Source organism: Chanodichthys erythropterus, chromosome 17, assembly GCF_024489055.1.
Source record: "Chanodichthys erythropterus isolate Z2021 chromosome 17, ASM2448905v1, whole genome shotgun sequence".
NCBI classification, from domain to species: Eukaryota; Metazoa; Chordata; class Actinopteri; order Cypriniformes; family Xenocyprididae; genus Chanodichthys; species Chanodichthys erythropterus.
This window is the reverse complement of record NC_090237.1, coordinates 16,999,686-17,019,097: the sequence shown is the minus strand read 5'-3', so window position 1 is coordinate 17,019,097 and position 19,412 is coordinate 16,999,686. Positions and strand designations below refer to the sequence as shown.

The window sequence follows — 19,412 nt, the reverse complement described above, 5'->3', positions numbered from 1 at the left end:
TCCATGGATTTAGTCTCATGGTGAAATAAAATTTCTCATATCATGGCCATATTTCCCACTCGTCCCGTGTTCCACCATGAGAAATCTGGTCACCCTAGGTTGTTTTCACATTGGTTCACAGTGTTATTTCATAAACATTTGTTCTGTAATATTTGTTTAGCACTTTTTGAAAGGCAGGTTTAAAAAGACGATGTTTTTTTTATGATTTTGATAATTATGCCCTTTGAAGGTATTTGGACACTGAAATTTGTGTTTTAAGTTTAAATGACAAATTATTACTTTTTTCATTGGAGTAATAATAAAGAAGCTGTCCTACATTCATTAGTCTCACTGTGTTGTGCTTGAAAAACTGCCACATCACCAAAAAAAGAAGAAGATATTAATAAATGTATAGGCATTGGTATCAGTATATCGGTACTCGTACCCGGTCCTTAAAAATGGTATCGGTGCATCCCTAGTATTTTGTGGGACTGAGGAGTCAATCATCAATAATAATTCATTATTCATTCTCTTTGATACAATAATAGTCATACATCATTACATTTACAGTCATTTCAAGACTGTACAATGCAAATTATTCAATGATCTAACAACACATTTAAAGTTGCCAACCAAACCATGTTAAGTCAGGGCTTTTTCCCTTTCTGATATTGTGTTATAGACACTCCTCACTTCTCTTGTATGCAAGCTTGCTTTCTCAGGATCTCTGCTCCTGTGCTACGGCCCCTCTGGAGTCCCCCACCCCCTCCGGGCTCAGTTGCCCCCATTGTTCGTATGTCTGGAACGGCACTCCTGGCTGCAAGGGACTTGAATGAGGGACACCCAACCCCCTCTACCCTTCATCACCCACGGGCCAACTCCCGTCACCCTCCCTGAAGGTTTTTTTTTTTTTTATTATTATAGTAACACCGTGCTCTTATGATGACCCATACTTCCATGATCACACCCCAACCCTCACACACACGTTGTTAGAGGCAAATTCCATGTCTTTCCCGGCCCTTCTGAAATCCAGCTGCTGGGAAAGTTCATGGTCAGCTGATTGTGCTCTGCCCCCCTCCATCTCTAAACAGGATTAAACAGAGAGGAGATCGGAGAAGAAAGGAGAAGGAGGCTGCTGGAAGATCTCCAGTGCTGTGCCACATCAGACTAACAAAACCTCTTGATATGCACTAAACATGACACTGCAAATTGGGAGCAGGGCCGTAACCACCATAGACATCAAGAGAGGCACACAATTTTTAGATTTGGTCCACAATCTTGAGGATTTGATTACATGTAGGAGCTTGTCTATCATCACCATAGTTTTTGATGTCATTGTGAAGGCTTAAAATCATAATTAATTAATATTCATAATTAATCTTGACTAAAAACTGATGGAAATAAATGTTGTGATGTTATTTCCATCAAGAGGTGCATCAATTTTTGTTCAAAATCTTGTATTGAAAATGCAAGAGGTGAGCACTCTGTAAAGTCTCCTCCGGCACATCCCAAAGACTTTCAATGAAATTAAGGAGTGAAAATTCATGTGTGAAAATGATTCTTCATGCTCCCTCCCAACCATCCCTTCACAGTTTGAGCCTTGACTTTGTCATCCTGGAATATGGCCATGATACATTTTCCTACATTGTTGTTTAAAGGGGACCTATAATGCCCCTTTTAATAATGTAATAAAAGTGGTGTCCCCAGAATGTGTCTGTGAAGTTTCAGCTCAAAATACTCCACAGATGATTTATTATAGATTGTCAAATTTACCCCTATTTGGGTGTGAGCAAAAACATGCCATTTTTGTGTTCCTTTAAATGCAAATGAGCTGCTGCTCCTGGCCCAACATGGCCTCACCCCCTTTGTTGCGTGTTCTCGGGGGCGGGGTTTATGTAAATTTGAGGATTAGTGATGTCACCAACCCAGGAAGAAGCTTGTTGTAGTTCCTACCAGCCGTTTGTTGAAGTCCTTTAACAGAGATTTCTTTAAAAGAAAATATCTCCCTTTGCATTGAACTTTGAGCGTCGTAACTTCGCAGACATTGTTTGTGCTCTAACAGCAACACTGCACACTAACTAAAGTTAAAAATTGGAAATCATAATTAACCACCCTTTTAAGAAATGAAAAGCTACACCTTCCATCAATCATGGTTTGAAGAACTGTTGCCAAACATATAACATGCTAGAAATTTCATAATCACAGCAATAATGATCCAGTCATAGACTCTTATGCATTTGTCTATTTAAATCTAAACAGTGACTTTCTTTGGCCAGGCAGTGTATTTTGTGTGCATGTAAACGTAATTTGAGAGAATTTCATACACATCTGTCATTGTCAATCATGGAAATTTGTAAATTTGTAGGCCAGATGAAGAATGCAGTTGACAGTTGACCATGTGAGTGACTGAGAGAACAAAGAAAGAAAGAAAGGAGGAAGAGGTACAAAAAGATTCTACTCGAAAATGTCGCCTAGTGTGTTAAAATAATGCTGAAGGGAGAGGCCTGTTTCTGCTGCAGTGTCCAATACACACCAACAAAGACCACAAATGCCTTCAGCAGAATATACTGCAGTACACAAAGCCTCTGACCCATCATTTGCATTTGGTTTCGACCACATGACATCATTCACCAAGACATCACTGATAAAGTGTTACCAACAAATATAGCTAATTCTTACTGATGATGTGCCATCACATCATCTATCTAAAACTTGCTGTTACATACTTATTTATTTTCTTGACAGTCGTCATAAGTAACACTAATAATAATCTATAGGACTGAAATGCTGTTTTAGCAATAACAAAACTTCTGAATGAAGCAGCACACCACACTTCTCACATTTAAAGGTGTGATTATCAGACAGACTCACTCACAATATTCGCCAGTCATCAGGCCATATGTCTAATAGCTGGGAATATTCTGCACTTCATAAATGCATTTTTTCACTCTAAGATGGAAAATTCCTAATTATGATTCAATTCCTTTGATGTATTAACATTAAAACCAATTCTAAAAAAAGAAACATCATTTATTATTTTTTAGCTTGTTATTAAGTATAGAAACTTAAAATACATAAACTGATGTAATATTTACATGTAAGGATTATATTATCTCCACAAAGACAAATCAGCTAAAAACAAAACGTGCAAAATAATGATAACATGCCTATAAAGAAACAACAACTTCATAGCTCGACATCAATTTCAACAGCGTTCTCTTATTTGAATTTCTTATCTGATCTTTCCTGCCACTTTCCAGGGAATTAATATATTTAGCTGTAAACTAAACCAAGGACAAAAACAGTTCACTGTTGTATTTTCCAGATTTAACACAGATAAAGAGCTCAGACAGCTCCAGATATATTACAAAAGCATTAGACCACAGTCCACCTCAAAGCACAATGGTGGCAAAACAAAGCCACAGGGTCAAAGTTCACATTTTTACTGACCACTGCTAAACAGTGTCTAATCAAATTCAATTTGACCAAAACAAGCTCTCAATATGACCTTATACCTCGGGCACTGAGTGCAGATAAACATTAGCACGCAAAGGCATAATTAGGATCACAAGCTTACAAAAGTGCAGCGGTTATGACCTAGTTCCTACCTTCTGTAGGCTTGTAGGGTTGAGTTGGGTTTTGTCAATGATTTTTATTGCAACCTGAGAAGACAAAAAGTTTAAAAAAATCATCAGAATGCAGCTGACACATTGACTTGACAACTAAATTGCATATAAAAGGAGCGATCACCTGGAAAATTATGCTAACTGCGCACACCTCAGTAGGTTGATAACATAATTGCTTCTGGTCAAAGTGTGAAAAAACTGGATGAGCAAATGTAAAGTTTATATATATATATATATTTTCATATGCCATCTGGCTCAAAATGTATGGCAGAGGCCAGTCTGGTCACAAAGTAGAACAACTTGACTGAGAAGCTTTACCTAAGACTTAATCAGAAGAGCCTTGCAAATCTTTATTCATTTAATTTCCCACATTAATATAGCCACCTATATGGACATCTTACCTCCCTGCCGGTCAAGATATGGCGTGCCAACTTCACTTTGGCGAAATTGCCCTTGCCGATGGTCTTGAGCAGCCGGTAGTTGCCGATGTGAGGCTGTTCGTCCGAGCAGGAGGCGATGGAATTCCGGCAACGGGCTCCGAGCGAGCGACTCGACCATCCCGAGCCCTTCTCTGAACGACTGGCTGAGAGAGAAGCATGCTGGGGGTTGAAGAGAAAACGTTACTTAAGACCAAGATCAATAACAGGCAATGTTATTTTAGTGTAGAATATTTAGCACATTAATTCATAATCTTGCAAAATGTAAATAAATTCAGGTTCAAAAAGGTTCCCAAAAATTAATAATCTGCCATCATTTACTCACCCTCATGTTGTTCCAAACTTGTAAGATTTATTTTCTTCTGTGGAACATAAAAAGATGTTTTGAAGAAAGTTTTTTGTCAATACAATGAAAGTCAATAGGGATCGAAACATTGGACCTCGTTGACTTTCATTGGGGGGGACATTCAGACATTTTTCAAAATATCTTTTGTGTGTGGATGTGTATGTTCCACAGAAGAAAGTCATAAAGTTCTTGATCAAAAACAGGTGAGGAAATGATTTAGATGGGTACACTTAACAGTTTTTTTTTATATATATATATAGTTAAGCTTACTATAGTTGGTAAACAAACTATTAAAAAGGTTTTTGTTAATTGAAATACAACTGAAATAAAATAAAATAAAATATATTAGATGAAAAACCTAAACCTACATTTTTTTTTCAAATAACTGAAATGAAATAAGTTGAAATTGAAGTACTACAATTACTAAAACTGAAATAAATATAAATTAAAACTAAATAAAAATATTTAAAAAAGAGAAACTAATAAAAATGACAAAAGAACAAAACAAAACTAAAATTTAAACTGAAAATGTAAAAAATAAATAAATACAATAATAGCACTAAAATACAAAAATCTCTGCTTTGCTATACATTGCTGACATGTTTCATGTCTGGCTGTTCCAAGGTTTTAAATCTTAAATCTAATCTATCCAGGAATGCACTGCGACACTAAACTGCACTCGCACTCACACCTTGGCGCGATGTGACGCATGTGGCATTCCTATGTAGGAATAGAACCCCACATAAACAAATAACAAATAAAAATACATATTTGTCTTAAATTCTGACAAAAAATGATTTATTGTATATTGTACATTTTATATCTACAGTAAGGATATATTATATATAGTACATCGTTATGAGGAGAAATATTTTCTATAGCCTCATGATCTTAAATTTTAGTGACGGGAGCATATTTTTTTCACACCAATGAGGCCGTTTTAGTGACTCTACATCCCCACACCCCCTATTCCCAACAGTTTCAACCATTTTATGCTGACATAGACCTCATCGCCTATCACCCACCCATCCTCCTCCACCACCGCCCACTGCCCCACCCTGTCCAAGCCACACACATTGATTGTTCCACTGCTGCTCTCTGTCTGATTGCCCTTGCAATTTATATGAGAATGTGGGGGCAGGGGTGTTGATGAAGAAGGTTTCTCAGTGAAAGCAATATGCCACAGAAATAGATGGTTTAGATGGGGGAAGAAAGCGTCTTGCTACAGAGAACAATAAATGATGATGCATTTAGATATTCGGTTTACTCCCACTTAGTATGTTTACATGCACTTTAAAAGTTTGATTTAATTCTGACCAAAGCAATCATTCTTTTTTTAAAAGTCATGTAAAAGCTCTATTGCACCCAAAGCCATACCAGTCTGATTTTTGCAAAATTTCAATTAAGATGTGGTCACATTAGTGATATTTTGAAAAGTTTGTGGGCAAAAAAGATCTTTTGTTCACTGTCAATAGTGTAGCAATGCATAAAGCACTGCTCACACAGAAGTCACTTTCGAACCAAGCAGACTACTTTTGGTCAACGGAGTGAATTTACATGACCAACTTGAACACAAACAAAATCTTCATGGGGAACTTTTTCACCCTTATGCGAAATTCCGATTGTGTGGATTCCTGTCAAAATTACTGGATTTTGTATGCAAAATTTCAGCCAACAACACTAAATATTACATTGTGTTTTTGCTATGAAACAGAGGTGACTCTTCATTAATACTTCAAATATTCGATTACGCATGTATATTTATAGATGAACTCTGACGTTTAACAACAAAAATATGCAGTAGCTTAATTATAACTGCAGATTTAAAAATACATATCAATATAGACCTGGTAGGACTATGCAGATCCCAAGACATAATTCCACATAACATAATTCTAGAGTCCCACCCCAGACTGAGACAATAGACTGCCTATCTAGCCAGCATCCTGCTTGTGATAGGACAGGAGCACATTCGAAGGGGGTTGAGATGGGTCAGGGTCAGTCCATCTAGACACACATCCTGCTATTGCATCTTATGACTTACTCCCAAAACCCATTTACAGGGGTCTATGTCCTGTCCTGTCCTGTGAAGCTTTGCATTTGGTATTGCTGCAAAACAGTTTCCTCTGTGCTGATTTCTTTCACAGCGTTTCCTTGAAATTAATGCACAACAATGAGTTTTAGTCATTCATGACATCACTATGCTATGTTGTGTTGATGTGAGATAAAAGCGTGTGGGGAAACAGGTGTACGCCTGAGCCAGGTGTGAAGAACCCTGCCAAAACTCAAACTTGCTTGGTTTCCTGTCTTGAATGGATGTTGTGCCATCCCCTTGTAACAGTTTTCTGGTGTGGCTGCTTGCAACAAAGCTTCAGGCTTCCTTAACAGGTTCAGTGTAAAGGATTTATTGGTTTGTTCATACTTTATAGGCTTATGTTCATTGATATGGAAATAAAACAAACAATATATTTACTTCTAAAGCTTCTTTTTGTAATGTCTACTCAAAGATTTGCTAATCTGCCACAATAATAATAGGCAGCATGCAAAAACAAACATACAACGTAACCAGTGTAGCCGAATTCCCAAAACAAATTACTCTTATGAGTCGGTTCTTTTAACAAATAGTTCAAAAGATAGTGTGAATCAGTCTGAAACACTGCCCTGCATGATTTGCAGCATTAGCAGAGAAAGAATTTCTTTCATATGCAAGCAAAATGGATACTAAAACTGAAATATACTCAAATGAATCAAAATTAAAATCAAATAAAGAGCTTGTGAATCAGAATCAAACTGATTCTGGAAATCTGTATCAGCCATGCATATTAACTGTAATTAATCATCCAGCATATCATGCTATAGAATGGTGCAAGTATGACATCAATTTGTAGGCCAAAAAGTGCAAACCAGTTAGCATTTTAGAACTTCTGGTTCCATCATCCCAAAGTCAATGAGTTTTTTGAATGGGGTTTTGGTTAAATGGCTGAAATAAGGTCTGTGGTAATACACTGTCACATTTTAATCTACGACATAAGATACATCAGTATTACCCCACTCGTGATTTTTTAAGCTGCTTCGTGTCTTGAAAAAGATGGTTGCTAACAAGTGGCTAAATCAGACTACAGAGGCTGTCGGGAAGATTAAATGTCATCATACCGAACAGGTAAACTCAGTCTGCTTTTACAGCCTTGTTATGCTTATAATTGTGCTCTTATAATCTATTCTAGCACAAGCTTTCTGGGAAAATATTTTTAAATAAAAACTGAAAGCATTTTCGGAAGCTTAGTGATAATGACGTTGAAGTTGTGGGACCGTGGTGTAGTTCGTTTATAGCATACCTTTAGCTTTTTAATTCTGGAGTCTGCATTTAGGCTTCAAAATTCATTAAAATTGTGTTCATCTGTGAAAATTATCTTGTGCAAGTATCATAAACTTTTGTTTTTTGCGATAATCCAAAAGCCTTTGTAAAAATCCTATTGGGTTTTTGTTGAGGGAACCAGTGTGATGCTAACTGCCTTTTGGCCTATAGTGATGTCATACCTGCACCACTCTATTAATTTGATAACATTTTAGCTGAATTTGAACATTAATTTTAACAAGAAAGGTTAATTAACATGGTTATGAGTTAACTGAATCAAGAGCTTGTGAATCTGAATCAAACTGAAACTGGAAATCTGTATCAATACCCAGCCCTGACAATTAATTATGATTAACTATTCAGCATATCATGCAATTAACCCAATGGCATTTTTAACTTACCTCCAGTCCTACTTTGACAGATTTATTTTAACGTAGATAATTTACATCTTTGTTTGGATTTTTTTTTTTTTTTTTTTTTTTTTTTTGTAATTGTCTATTTAGCTTGTGCTAATGTTTTGTATAAGTGTTTATGATCTTGTGTTGTAAATTGTGTTTTATGTTTTATGTTCTGCAGAACAGGAACCTGCTGGAAACCAGTTTTTAAACTGAGTCAGGCCCGTTTAAATTGTACCTTAATGTTACTTTTTAACCTTTCCTGTATAATAAATGAAATGAATGAATGAATGACATACAGTGCTCAGCGTAAATGAGTACACCCCCTTTGAAAAGTAACATTTTAAACAATATTTCAATGAACACAAAAACAATTTCCAAAATGTTTACAAGACTAAGTTTAATATAACATCTGTTTAACTTATAAAATGAAAGTAAGGTTAATAATATAACTTAGATTACACATTTTTCAGTTTTACTCAAATTAGGGTGATGCAAAAATGAGTACACCCCACAACAAAAACTACTACATCTAGTACTTTGTATGGCCTCCATGATTTTTAATGACAGCACCAAGTCTTCTAGGTATTGGAATGAACAAGTTGGTGACATTTTGCATCATCTGTCTTTTTCCATTCTTCAAGAATGACCTCTTTTATAGACTGAATGCTGGATGGAGAGTGATGCTCATCTTGTCTCTTCAGAATTCCCCATAGGTGTTTGATTGGGTTCAGTCAGGAGCACTTTCATCCTGTTCTTCTTCAGAAATCCAACAGTGGCCTTAGATGTGTGTTTAGGATCATTGTCATGTTGAAAAAGTGCACGACGACCAAGGGCACGGAGTGATGGTTGCATCTTCTCTTTCAGTATAGAGCAGGACATCTGTGAATTCATGATGCCATCAATGAAATGCAGCTCCCCGACACCAGCAGCACTCATGCTGCCCCACATAAGGACACTGCCACAACCATGTTTCACTGTAGGCACCATGCATTTTTCTTTGTATTCTTCACCTGTGAGACGCCATACAGTTTTGAAGCCATCAGTTCCAAAAACATTTATCTTGGTCTCATCACTCCAGAGTATAGAGTCCCAGTAGTCTTCATCTTTGTCAGAATGGGCCCTGGCAAACTCTAGGTGGGCTTTTTTGTGCCTGGGCTTTAGGAGAGGCTTCTCTTGTGGACGGCACCCATGCATGCCATTCCTCTGCAGTGTACGCCATATTGTGTCACGGGAAATAGTCACCCCAGCATGGCTTTCTACTTTAGATAACTGCAGTGAACTTGCAAGCCGATTTACTTCAATCCTTCTCATCAGAAGATGCTCCTGTCGAGGTGTTAACTTCCATGGACGACCTGGACGTCTCTTTGAGATGGTTGCAGTTCCATCTTTTTTACATTTTTGTACCCCTTTTGCTACAGTATTCTGACTGATAAGTAAAGCTTTGCTGATCTTCTTGTAGCCTTCACCTTTCTGGTGTAAAGAAAATGTTTTCTTTCTCAGTTCCTGTGACATTTCTCTTCCATGTGGTGCCATTGCTGACAGCATGAAATGGGAAGGGGTTTTAACACCCTTTTATAGTCAACAGTCTGCTGGACACCTGTGTAATGAATAATTAGTTTAGCTTTTCTCCAGAGACTTTCAGTGGGGTGTACTCATTTTTGCATCACCCTAATTTGAGTAAAACTGAAAAATGTGTAATCTAAGTTATATTATTAACCTTACTTTCATGTTATAAGTTAAACAGAGTTTATAAAACTTAGTCTTGTCAACATTTTGGAAATTGTTTTTGTGTTCATTGAGATAGTGTTTAAAATGTTACTTTCAAAGGAGGTGTACTCATTTATGCTGAGCACTGTAGTTATTGTGAGTTAATCAAATCAAGAGCTTATAAATCGGAATTAAATTGAATCTGGAAACCTTTATCAATAATATCCCACCCAGGCAATTCACTGTGATTTATTATTAAGCATATCAGAATATAATTTAATTAATCACATAAAATGTTTAACTGAATGACAGTCCCACTTTGACAGATTAATTTTAAAATATATAATTCACATGGTTATTGAGAGATTCACATTTATGCAATCTCCCTCTATTCAGCAGATGACCCATTTCTAAGACACTGCCTCAATATCGACTCATGCCTTGTGACTGAAATGCCACTAGCCCCTCTGCAACTTGTTACCCTTTAGTAAGTGTCTGCCATGAGTGAAACATCTGAATAACTAATGGTGCTGCAGCCACAGACAGGCAGCAATCCTCATGACTAGAGAGCAAAAGTCTCACCTTGGCATCAGATGAGAGAGCCAAACAAAAAGCCCCAGCTGAGGCCCATCTGCTAACCGCACTCGGCAACCCCCCTCCCCACCAACTAGTAACATAACCCCCTCATGTGCGCGCACACACATTAGCCAAATACACAAGGAGACAACATCAATATCAGTTGTCAAGAGCAACTATTGGTGTGGCAACGGAACAGGGGGTGCTGCAATACTTCGACAATGACTAGCACAAAAACATGCTGATTGTGTGATTGTCGCTCATGGTCTAAACACACCCTCTTGACTCAAAAACATGCTCAGAGTTAAAGGTTCGACTATATAAACATGTTTACTTGTATTAGCTGGACAAAACAAAAGATAACTGCCTTGTGGTGGACAACAAAATGTATTAATTTAGGCTTGAAGAAAGTGCATGGCATCACTCATATACGGCACTGGATATTTACCACAGCAACATCACCACAACAAACTAGTAGTGCTATGAACAAGACATGCCATAGACTTATACTAGGAATCAACCAAGGAGCAAATGTTCTTTATAAAAGATGCACCTTCAACTTCAGTTTCTGTGCTTTCTTCACATACGGCAGACACAATAACCTCTTTATTCAGAACATGAGTGTCTAGGCCTAGGTTTCACTAGTTCCTTAGAAACAAGCCACCAGGCCTGTGGTTCCCCTGCCTATCTGACCTCTACATTGGATCAGCTTTCCTTCTTTACTGAGGAACAATGAAAAACCAATCCTCTTAGTGAATATCTTTTGGCTGAAAGTGGAGGCATAATGTCCAGTTACAACTGAAGTTTAGAAGGTGATAGTGTGTTACTGTTTCTCTTTAAGGGGTCATAATATCATTTTTAATTATTTTATTATTTGACAGACTTTTACAACAATTTTCACCCTCTCCCTGACCTTTAGAATTAAACAAGCCGTTTGTTGCTGCTGTCCATTTTAAAGGGTTAGTTCACCCCAAAATAAACATTCTGTCATTAATTACTCACCCTCATGTCATTCCAAACTTGTAAGACTTTCGTTCATGACAAATGAGCATATTTTTAATGAAATCTGAGCCATTTCTGTCCCTCCATTGACAGCTACACAACTAGCATTTTGGCGCTTCAAAAGAGATCGTAAAATAAATCCATATCAATTGAGTAGTTAAGTCCAAATTTTCAGAAGAGATGATTATATGATGAGCAGATTTAATTTAGGATTATATTCACATATAAACATTCATCAACTCAAACATTAGTTGTGGTAAATGGGAGCTCAAGCATGTTTGCTTGACGTGCGAGAACCAATGAGGTTCATTCTCGTGTGTTACGCAGCATGTTTGAGCTTCTGGAAGAGGCTTGTTCTCGTGGACGGTTCTGTTTATGTTCACTGATCAATGTTTATAAATGTGAATAAAAGCCTAAATTCAATCTGTTCATCATATAAAGTGATCGTGTCGCTTCAGAAATTTTTGACTAAACTGCACAATTCATATGAATTACTTTTACAATCTTTTTATAAACTTTTGAAGCGTTGCGTAGCTGTCAATGGAGGGACAGAAATCGCTCGGATTTCATTTAAGGTGCCCTAGAATTAAAAATTTAATTTATATTGGCATAGTTGAATAAAAAGAGTTCAGTACATGGAAATGACATACAGTGAGCCTCAAACTCCATTGTTTCCTCCTTCTTATGTAAATCTCATTTGTTTAAAAGACCTCCGAAGAACAGGCGAATCTCAACATAACACTACGTAACAGTCGGGGTGTACGCCCCCAATATTTGCATATGCCAGCTCATGTTCAAGCATTAGACAAGGGCAGGATGTCTGGATGTGCAGAGCTGAATCATCAGACTAGGTAAGCAAGCAAGGACAACAGCGAAAAATGGCAGATGGAGCAATAATAACTGACATGATCCATGATAACATGATATTTTTAGTGATATTTGTAAATGGTCTTTCTAAATGTTTCGTTAGCATGTTGCTAATGTATTGTTAAATGTGGTTAAAGTTACCATCGTTTCTTACTGTATTCACGGAGACAAGAGCTGTCGCTATTTTCATTTTTAAACACTTGCAGTCTGTATAATTCATAAACACAACAGTGTGTAATGTTAGCTTTAGCCACGGAGCAAAACCTCAAAATCATTCAGAATCAAATGTAAATATCCAAATAATACTCACATAATCCGACGCATGCACGCAGTATGCATGACGAACACTCTGTAAAGATCCATTTTGAGGGTTATATTAGCTGTGTAAACTTTGTTTATGCTGTTCAAGGCAAGCGCGAGCTACGGGGGCGGGGAGCACGAGATTTAAAGGGGCCGCAACCTATATATCGGTGCATAGTTAATGATGCCCCAAAATAGGAAGTTAAAAAAATGTTTTTAAAAAACTCTATGGGGTATTTTGAGCTGAAACTTCACAGACACATTCAGGGGACACCTTAGACTTATATTACATCTTGTAAAAAAACGTTCGATGGCACCTTTAAAAATATGTTCATTTGTGTTCCGAAGATGAATGAAAGTCTTACGGGTTTGAAACAACATGAGGGTGAGTAAATAATGACAGAATTTTTATTCTGGGACCCTTCAGAATGATGCGCAGAGCGGTAGGTGCTACACAGCCAGGAACAGCACATGGTTTTGCAGACTTGTTATTCATCTTAAGTGCAGTCACATTAGCGAAATTTCTTGGGCAAAAAAAGTCCATTGTCAGTAGTGTAGCAATACATGAGTCACTTTTTAAACCATGCAGATTTCTACTGGTTAATGCGGAGAATTTGCGTGACCACCTTTCACCCGTGACATTTTCGCTGACCAACAGTAAATGTGACTGCACCTTTACTAGGGATGCACAGTGTATCAGTACTAAATCAGTTATCAGCCAAAATTAGAGATTTTTTTATATTATCGGTATCAGTCACTGTTACTGTTTTATTTTAAATTTATTTAAACAAAATAATACAAAGCAGTAGAATTCCATTCCATTTATCAGCTTTAGGAACCGCAGCTTTTTTTAATTTTAGGAATCATATTCTTCTTATCATTAGCTCTTATGTATTGAAGAAAAATAGTATCTATCCTTTTCCTCATTACCTCACTGTGACTGGGAGGGGCAAATCTCTAAAAAAATGAATATATGTTGTTGACTATGTAAATGATGTGTAAGAGTATAAAAACATGTAACACATGAGCAATGAGGAAGTCGAATGCGGGGACACTTACGCACTTACTTTACCAATCAGTTTCCTCTTTTGATGTTTCGACACTTCAGCATAACTTAAATGTCCACAGTAGCTAACACATAAATATTTATTGTTTCACACCAGAGATTTTTAGCTGATATAGACATCATTAATAGTGTCTGCTCCTCTGTGAAAATTTGCATGCTTCAACACGTAATTAAAAATCAACATTTGTGCGAGTTTACAAAGTAAAACAGGATGATGCAATTCTAACATCTTATTTTCCACCCTTACATTTCCTTCGAGTGAGCTGTTAAAATGTGATGGTTATCAAGATGTCTGCTATTATAGAATAAATCTAACCTTGTAAATGAACATTAATTAAATTTCAGATATGCCCTATAAAATGTACTGGACATTCTAGGTTTCCTTTTCTAGTTGACCCAGTCCTCTAGACTGGCCTTGCACAACTTGTATTTGACAGACAACATGTTTCTCTGCCCTACATGGAATCTATGGATTCACTTGCAGGCTCTTTGTTTTGACATCATCGTTCCACTCTTGTTCCATTGCTATACAGAGAGTTTTAATAACCTCCCAGATCGGTAGACACATTTCCTATTGTGTTTGCTTTGCGTTCTTTCTCACTATCTCATCTCATCACATCAGCTCTCATCATTCTAGAAGGTCTCGCCGTGCCTCTGTGTGACATGCCACGCTGCTGTGTCTGCACTGGAGAACTGAAGCACAAAATATGCAGACTTTTCATCACCTTCAATCATTCATAGCCAACCACTCCTGTTTCTCTATGTATGCTCACTTTATTTTTCAGTCTATGACCATCACCACTAAGTAACTGTTCAGGGATCCCTTTGTGTGTTAATAGTTTTTGCATAACGTATAATCCGATTTTAGATTACAGTAGCAATAAATACAAGCAATCAACTTTCTCCAAAGCAATCAAATTCTGGAATGTGACGTAACAATTTGTACAGCAGATGTCTTTTATCTCTCTCAAAGAACTATTTAAGACCCAAGCCAGGTAAACGGACACCTGACATCCCATTTATATAAAGAGCTTTGGTAACAACGAGTACAGAAGTTATGTGACATTTTGAGGAGGAAATAGAGACAGCAATTCTGAACTGTTAATTACAAAATGTGTGAAAGCCGTATTTGCAACAGTCTACATGATTGACCACAGATAAATACTTGTTGCTGTTTGCCACGATCTTGCTACATTATGAAAAAAAAAAAAAATTCCAGCCAGACATCGTATGGAAGGAACCAAATAAAAAAAGGGAAAATTCTGCCATCACTGACTCACTTCCACAGCTATATGCCTTTTAATTTAAATTTCAGTCTTTTCATGACATTGTATAATGTATAATGCAATTTGCATTATAATTATGTATAATTATATTATAATGTATAATTATTGTATTATTGTATAATGCAATTTGAATTTTTAATAAGATACAGTGATATACAAGTTTGCGAGTAGACAAAAGCCACAATTTTCAATTTTATAAACTGCGTGTGCAATAATAAGGAACTGATAGCCTTGCTACCTTGCAAACATGTTTTTGTATTGTTTTGATATGCTCTGTGTTCAGCATGTTGTAATAAGATGCCGGGAACCTGTTCACATCATAATACCTTTGGTTTTTTAAGCTTTCAATTAAAATACAACAAAAAGGAAGCATAATTATGCCACTAAATACAACAAAAAAGCAATAAATATTATTCCAGTTTGGCAAATGCACAAAGGTGTAACCAAATATTCCTGACTGGGGGAGGGCAACAGTAAAATTTAATTATAAAACTGCCCATTGATCGAGCACTAATCTGAAGGTTGATGGTTATTAAGGCTCTGCTTCTGAATACATAACTTGGCCTTTGAAAGCTGAATTCACACTTTACTGACCACGAAAAGAAGTTAAGTGGGTTTACTTCGCATCCCATACAGTAGGCCTAAGATTTTGCACCAGGACACGAATAACATAGACCGCAAACAACTGCAAATTAATCATCCACAAATTAAACGCCATTGAAGGTCTGTAAAAGCATACATTTCTCCGTGATTTAAATGACAACAACGTTGCTGATACATGCCCTCAATCATTGCGTGGCATTTGTGACAGTGTTAAAAACATTGTTCATTTTAAAATTCATGTTTTAGTCAATGCAACTCCTTATAGTTTGATAACAGCCCCAAATACTACTGACAACTACAGCTCTGTAAAAATTATCCCATGATTTACTCACCCTCAAGCCATCCTAGGTGTATATGACTATCTTCTTCAGACAAACACAATCGGATTTATATTAAATAATATCCTGGCTCTTCCAAGCTTTGTAATGGTAGTGAATGGGGCTCGAGATTTTGAAGCCCAAAAAAGTGCATCCATCCATCAGAATCGCTTCTTTCTACTCCTTTTCGAACATGTATAAGTTATTTTTTTTTTTTTGTATTGTTTTGTTTTGTCTTTGTTTACTAGGTTTATTGTATTATTTTTTACGTTCGAAACAAAGTCTTCAAAATAAAATAAAAGTAGGCTAATCCACACAGCTCCGGGGGATAATGGCCTTCTGAAGCGATGTGATGGTTTTTGTAAGAAAAAAATCCATATTTGAAAATTATAATAACTGGATTCCAGCTACGGTCGTGCGCAAGTCAAATTCTGACGGAATAAATACATTTTCTTTTTTGGGTGAACTATCCCTTTAACGGGTTTTTTTCTGTAGACTCGAATCTTTTCAATGAATCGGCTGAACTGGTTGTGAAAATCGGTCCGATTCGTTCAAGAATTCGACTGAATTTGTTAGCGGGGTTCTTGAGAACCGATTACTCTTTTTTCGGTGCTGTCCGACTCATATTATGAACCGAGAACCGAACATTTGGAGTGAACCGATGAATCGACAAATAGACCAAATAAAGATAACCTATAACGTTAGCCGAATAACAGAAATATCGCTAACGGACTATTACGTGTTGTACTTTATGTCACAAAAATATGACTGTATGGCAGTTTTATCTTCTACACAAGTACAAAACAACATTTTTGTTTTGTGTAACTCGTTTTTATCCACCCAAATGACTTTTTAACGTCAATACAAATTATAGGCCTGTTTCGTTTTTCAAGGACTCTTTATGAGTGGCTGCAACAAACTGAACTAGGACATATGACACTACAATAAACACCTTTGTTGATTAAAAAACAATAAGAAAATAGGAATAAACAGTAATATGTAACATAGAACATTTAATAATGTGTCAGAATGTCGTAATAATTACATGATGACGTAAAGGAGTCGCTGATGTTATTTTGAACCATTTCTTTGAAGCGAACTGTTTCGAAAGAACCGATTCGCATAAATGAGTCTCACTTCCCATCACTACATTTGACGACAAACGTTGTAATCAAATGACGTAAGAAAGCTTTAAACTTACGTGGTCTACATTCCTTTCGTTCCCAGGCTGCAGTGCTGCGCGTGAGGACATCGTCCCTGGTACTTTATCCTTTAGCAAAACCGGGTTTATTTCAGCAGTCCGTGTACAGTTAATTGAATCAGGACAGACAGAGAAGCAGTCCGAAAGCCGAGCCAGTATCGCGAGGCTATCGCTGCTGCCCTCTCCGACCACCAATACAGCGTTTTCCTTAAACAATCCTCATTTTTGGTCAAGTTTACTTGATTTTACACGCAATGCTGGTGGGATGTGAACACAGATTAAAGAAATGCTATATGATGCTCATGTCTGTGGTGGTTTGGCTAGCCGGAACAATAGATCATTTTGTACTTAGCTAAACGAAAATGTTCCATCCAGCAGTCCGTATACAGTGTCTGTTTTGCAGAAATGTCTGTTGAATCCTCAAGGATCCGCCGTCAAACGATTGTAGACCACGAGACAGACAGAAAGAAAACAAAAGCAGAACAGAAAAATTGAGCTACCGCAGCATCAAACAGGGGAAAACAGCCTCATTTTTTCAATGAGTCTGGGTTGTCCAGAGAAAATAAACCACTCCCACGGACGCAGCGTCCCTTCAAAGAGTCATCTGTGTACATTTCCAGGAAAACAATATATTAATAAATAAACAACAGCGAATAGCCTACAATACGAAATACTATCTATTAAGCGTATATCGAGCACACTCCCGTCCCAACAAAGACCAGTGAACAATATCCTTTTCGAAGAGGCAGGGAATGTCAATGTTCCCAAACATAAAAACTGTACAGTCGCTGTAAAATGCTCATCCCCAGCAGCGTGTGACACTGGCATCAAGGAAGGACGTCAGGAGAAAGAATAGGCTGGGCAGGGCTGCGGCGGACGCTCACACACACCCTTCCCCCATGGTCCTAAACACACTGCCTGTTCATTCATTCATGTAACAGACCCATCGCCAGACAAACAGGGATGCCAAGTAAATGTGTACCTCCTCCAGCTGGTCACTGTATGCTAGTACAATCTGGTTCTGGAAACCTGATTCAGAATGCATAATATGATAATGATGTAAATAATATAATAAATATAATTAATGCTGAACTTTCTATATAACTGTTCATACACAACACTGATAATAAAAAGAAATGTTTCTTGAGCGAAAAATCAGCATATTATGATTTCTGAAGGGTCATGTGACACTGAAGAAGACTGGAGTAATGATGCTGAAAATTCAGCTTTGCCATCACTGGAATAAATTACATTTTAAAATAGAAAGTTATTTTTTTTTAAATGTAATAATATTTCAGTAATATTTCATTAAATTACTGTTTTACAGCCGTGGCCAAAAGTATTGGCAGTGACATAAATTTTGTGTTTTGCAAAATTTGCTGCTTCAGTGTTTGTCGATACTGGAAAACAATGATAAGAATTTCACAAATTTTAAAGGATTTATTGGCAAAAACATTCAATATATGCAAATTCTTTGTTGACACTTCAACGCAGTTCACTCTGGCATGCTGGATATCAGTTTCTGGGCCAAATCCTGACTGATGGCGATCCATACTTGCCTTATTAGTACTGGAGTTGATCACAATTTTGGGTGCACTCATTTTTTGAGGATTGACCACAAGTTCTCTATGGGACTGAGATCCAGGAGTTGCCTGCATGGATCCAAAATTTCAATGCAATGATCTCTGAGCCACTTCATTATCACTCTTGCCTTGTGACATGGTGGTCCATCATGATGTAAAATTCACAGATCATTACCAAATTGCAAACACAAACAGATAAAAAGGCACTAGACTAAATATCCAGTATTTAACAACTTTGGGCTGAGATTGATTAAAGCTTAGTTGCTTCAGGTCATGATAGCATCATTGTTTCATTCATTTGATTTTATATACTTATAGCTATTATTGTGATGCAAAAGCTGATGGTTAACAACACAGGGAAACAGGCTGACTTAACATACAGTATACTTGTTAAATTGCAGATCAAATCCAGAATTTACTGTTCTCTGGATTGATAAATGTCAACCAACTGTATCAAGGCTGGGAAAAACAACTCTTGTTAGAATGCAGTGATTACATAATTCATGCAGTTCCTTTTACCAGTAAATGTGCTATGAACTCAACATAATGAACAATATTTATTTACCACCTGTTTGATTTTTCGATGTGATTTGGTGGATCAATGGTGTATTAAACTAATTACCCAGACACACAGATATGTGGGGTCCAGATGGGTGTCACCTGGGCTGTCTAACTGGGGCCCAGCTGGTTTTGTCCACAGTTTCCATGGAGGCCCCACATGGGTTAGCCCAGATGAAATGAACACTGCTCAGTGTGCACACTA

The 19,412-nt window shown here is 37.1% G+C and overlaps 1 protein-coding gene across 8 annotated transcripts in view; it reads right to left on the bottom strand.

Annotated features, from left to right (window-relative positions):
- mark4b (MAP/microtubule affinity-regulating kinase 4b) overlaps window positions 1–17,914 on the bottom strand; it is a 50,536-nt gene extending 32,622 nt beyond the window's left edge. For 7 of the 8 annotated variants that reach the window (XM_067364773.1, XM_067364765.1, XM_067364767.1 and 4 more), the window contains exons 1-3: window positions 17,067–17,914; window positions 4,007–4,204; window positions 3,588–3,641 (exon numbers count right to left, since the gene is read on the bottom strand). In XM_067364773.1, coding sequence (XP_067220874.1) covers window positions 3,588–3,641; window positions 4,007–4,204; window positions 17,067–17,117 — 303 coding nt within the window. In that variant the 5' untranslated portion in view covers window positions 17,118–17,914. Of the gene's footprint in view, window positions 1–3,587; window positions 3,642–4,006; window positions 4,205–4,367; window positions 4,405–17,066 lie in introns of all 8 variants that reach the window. The other variant, XM_067364766.1, reaches the window with a different exon arrangement.
- Between the last annotated feature and the right edge of the window lie 1,498 nt (window positions 17,915–19,412).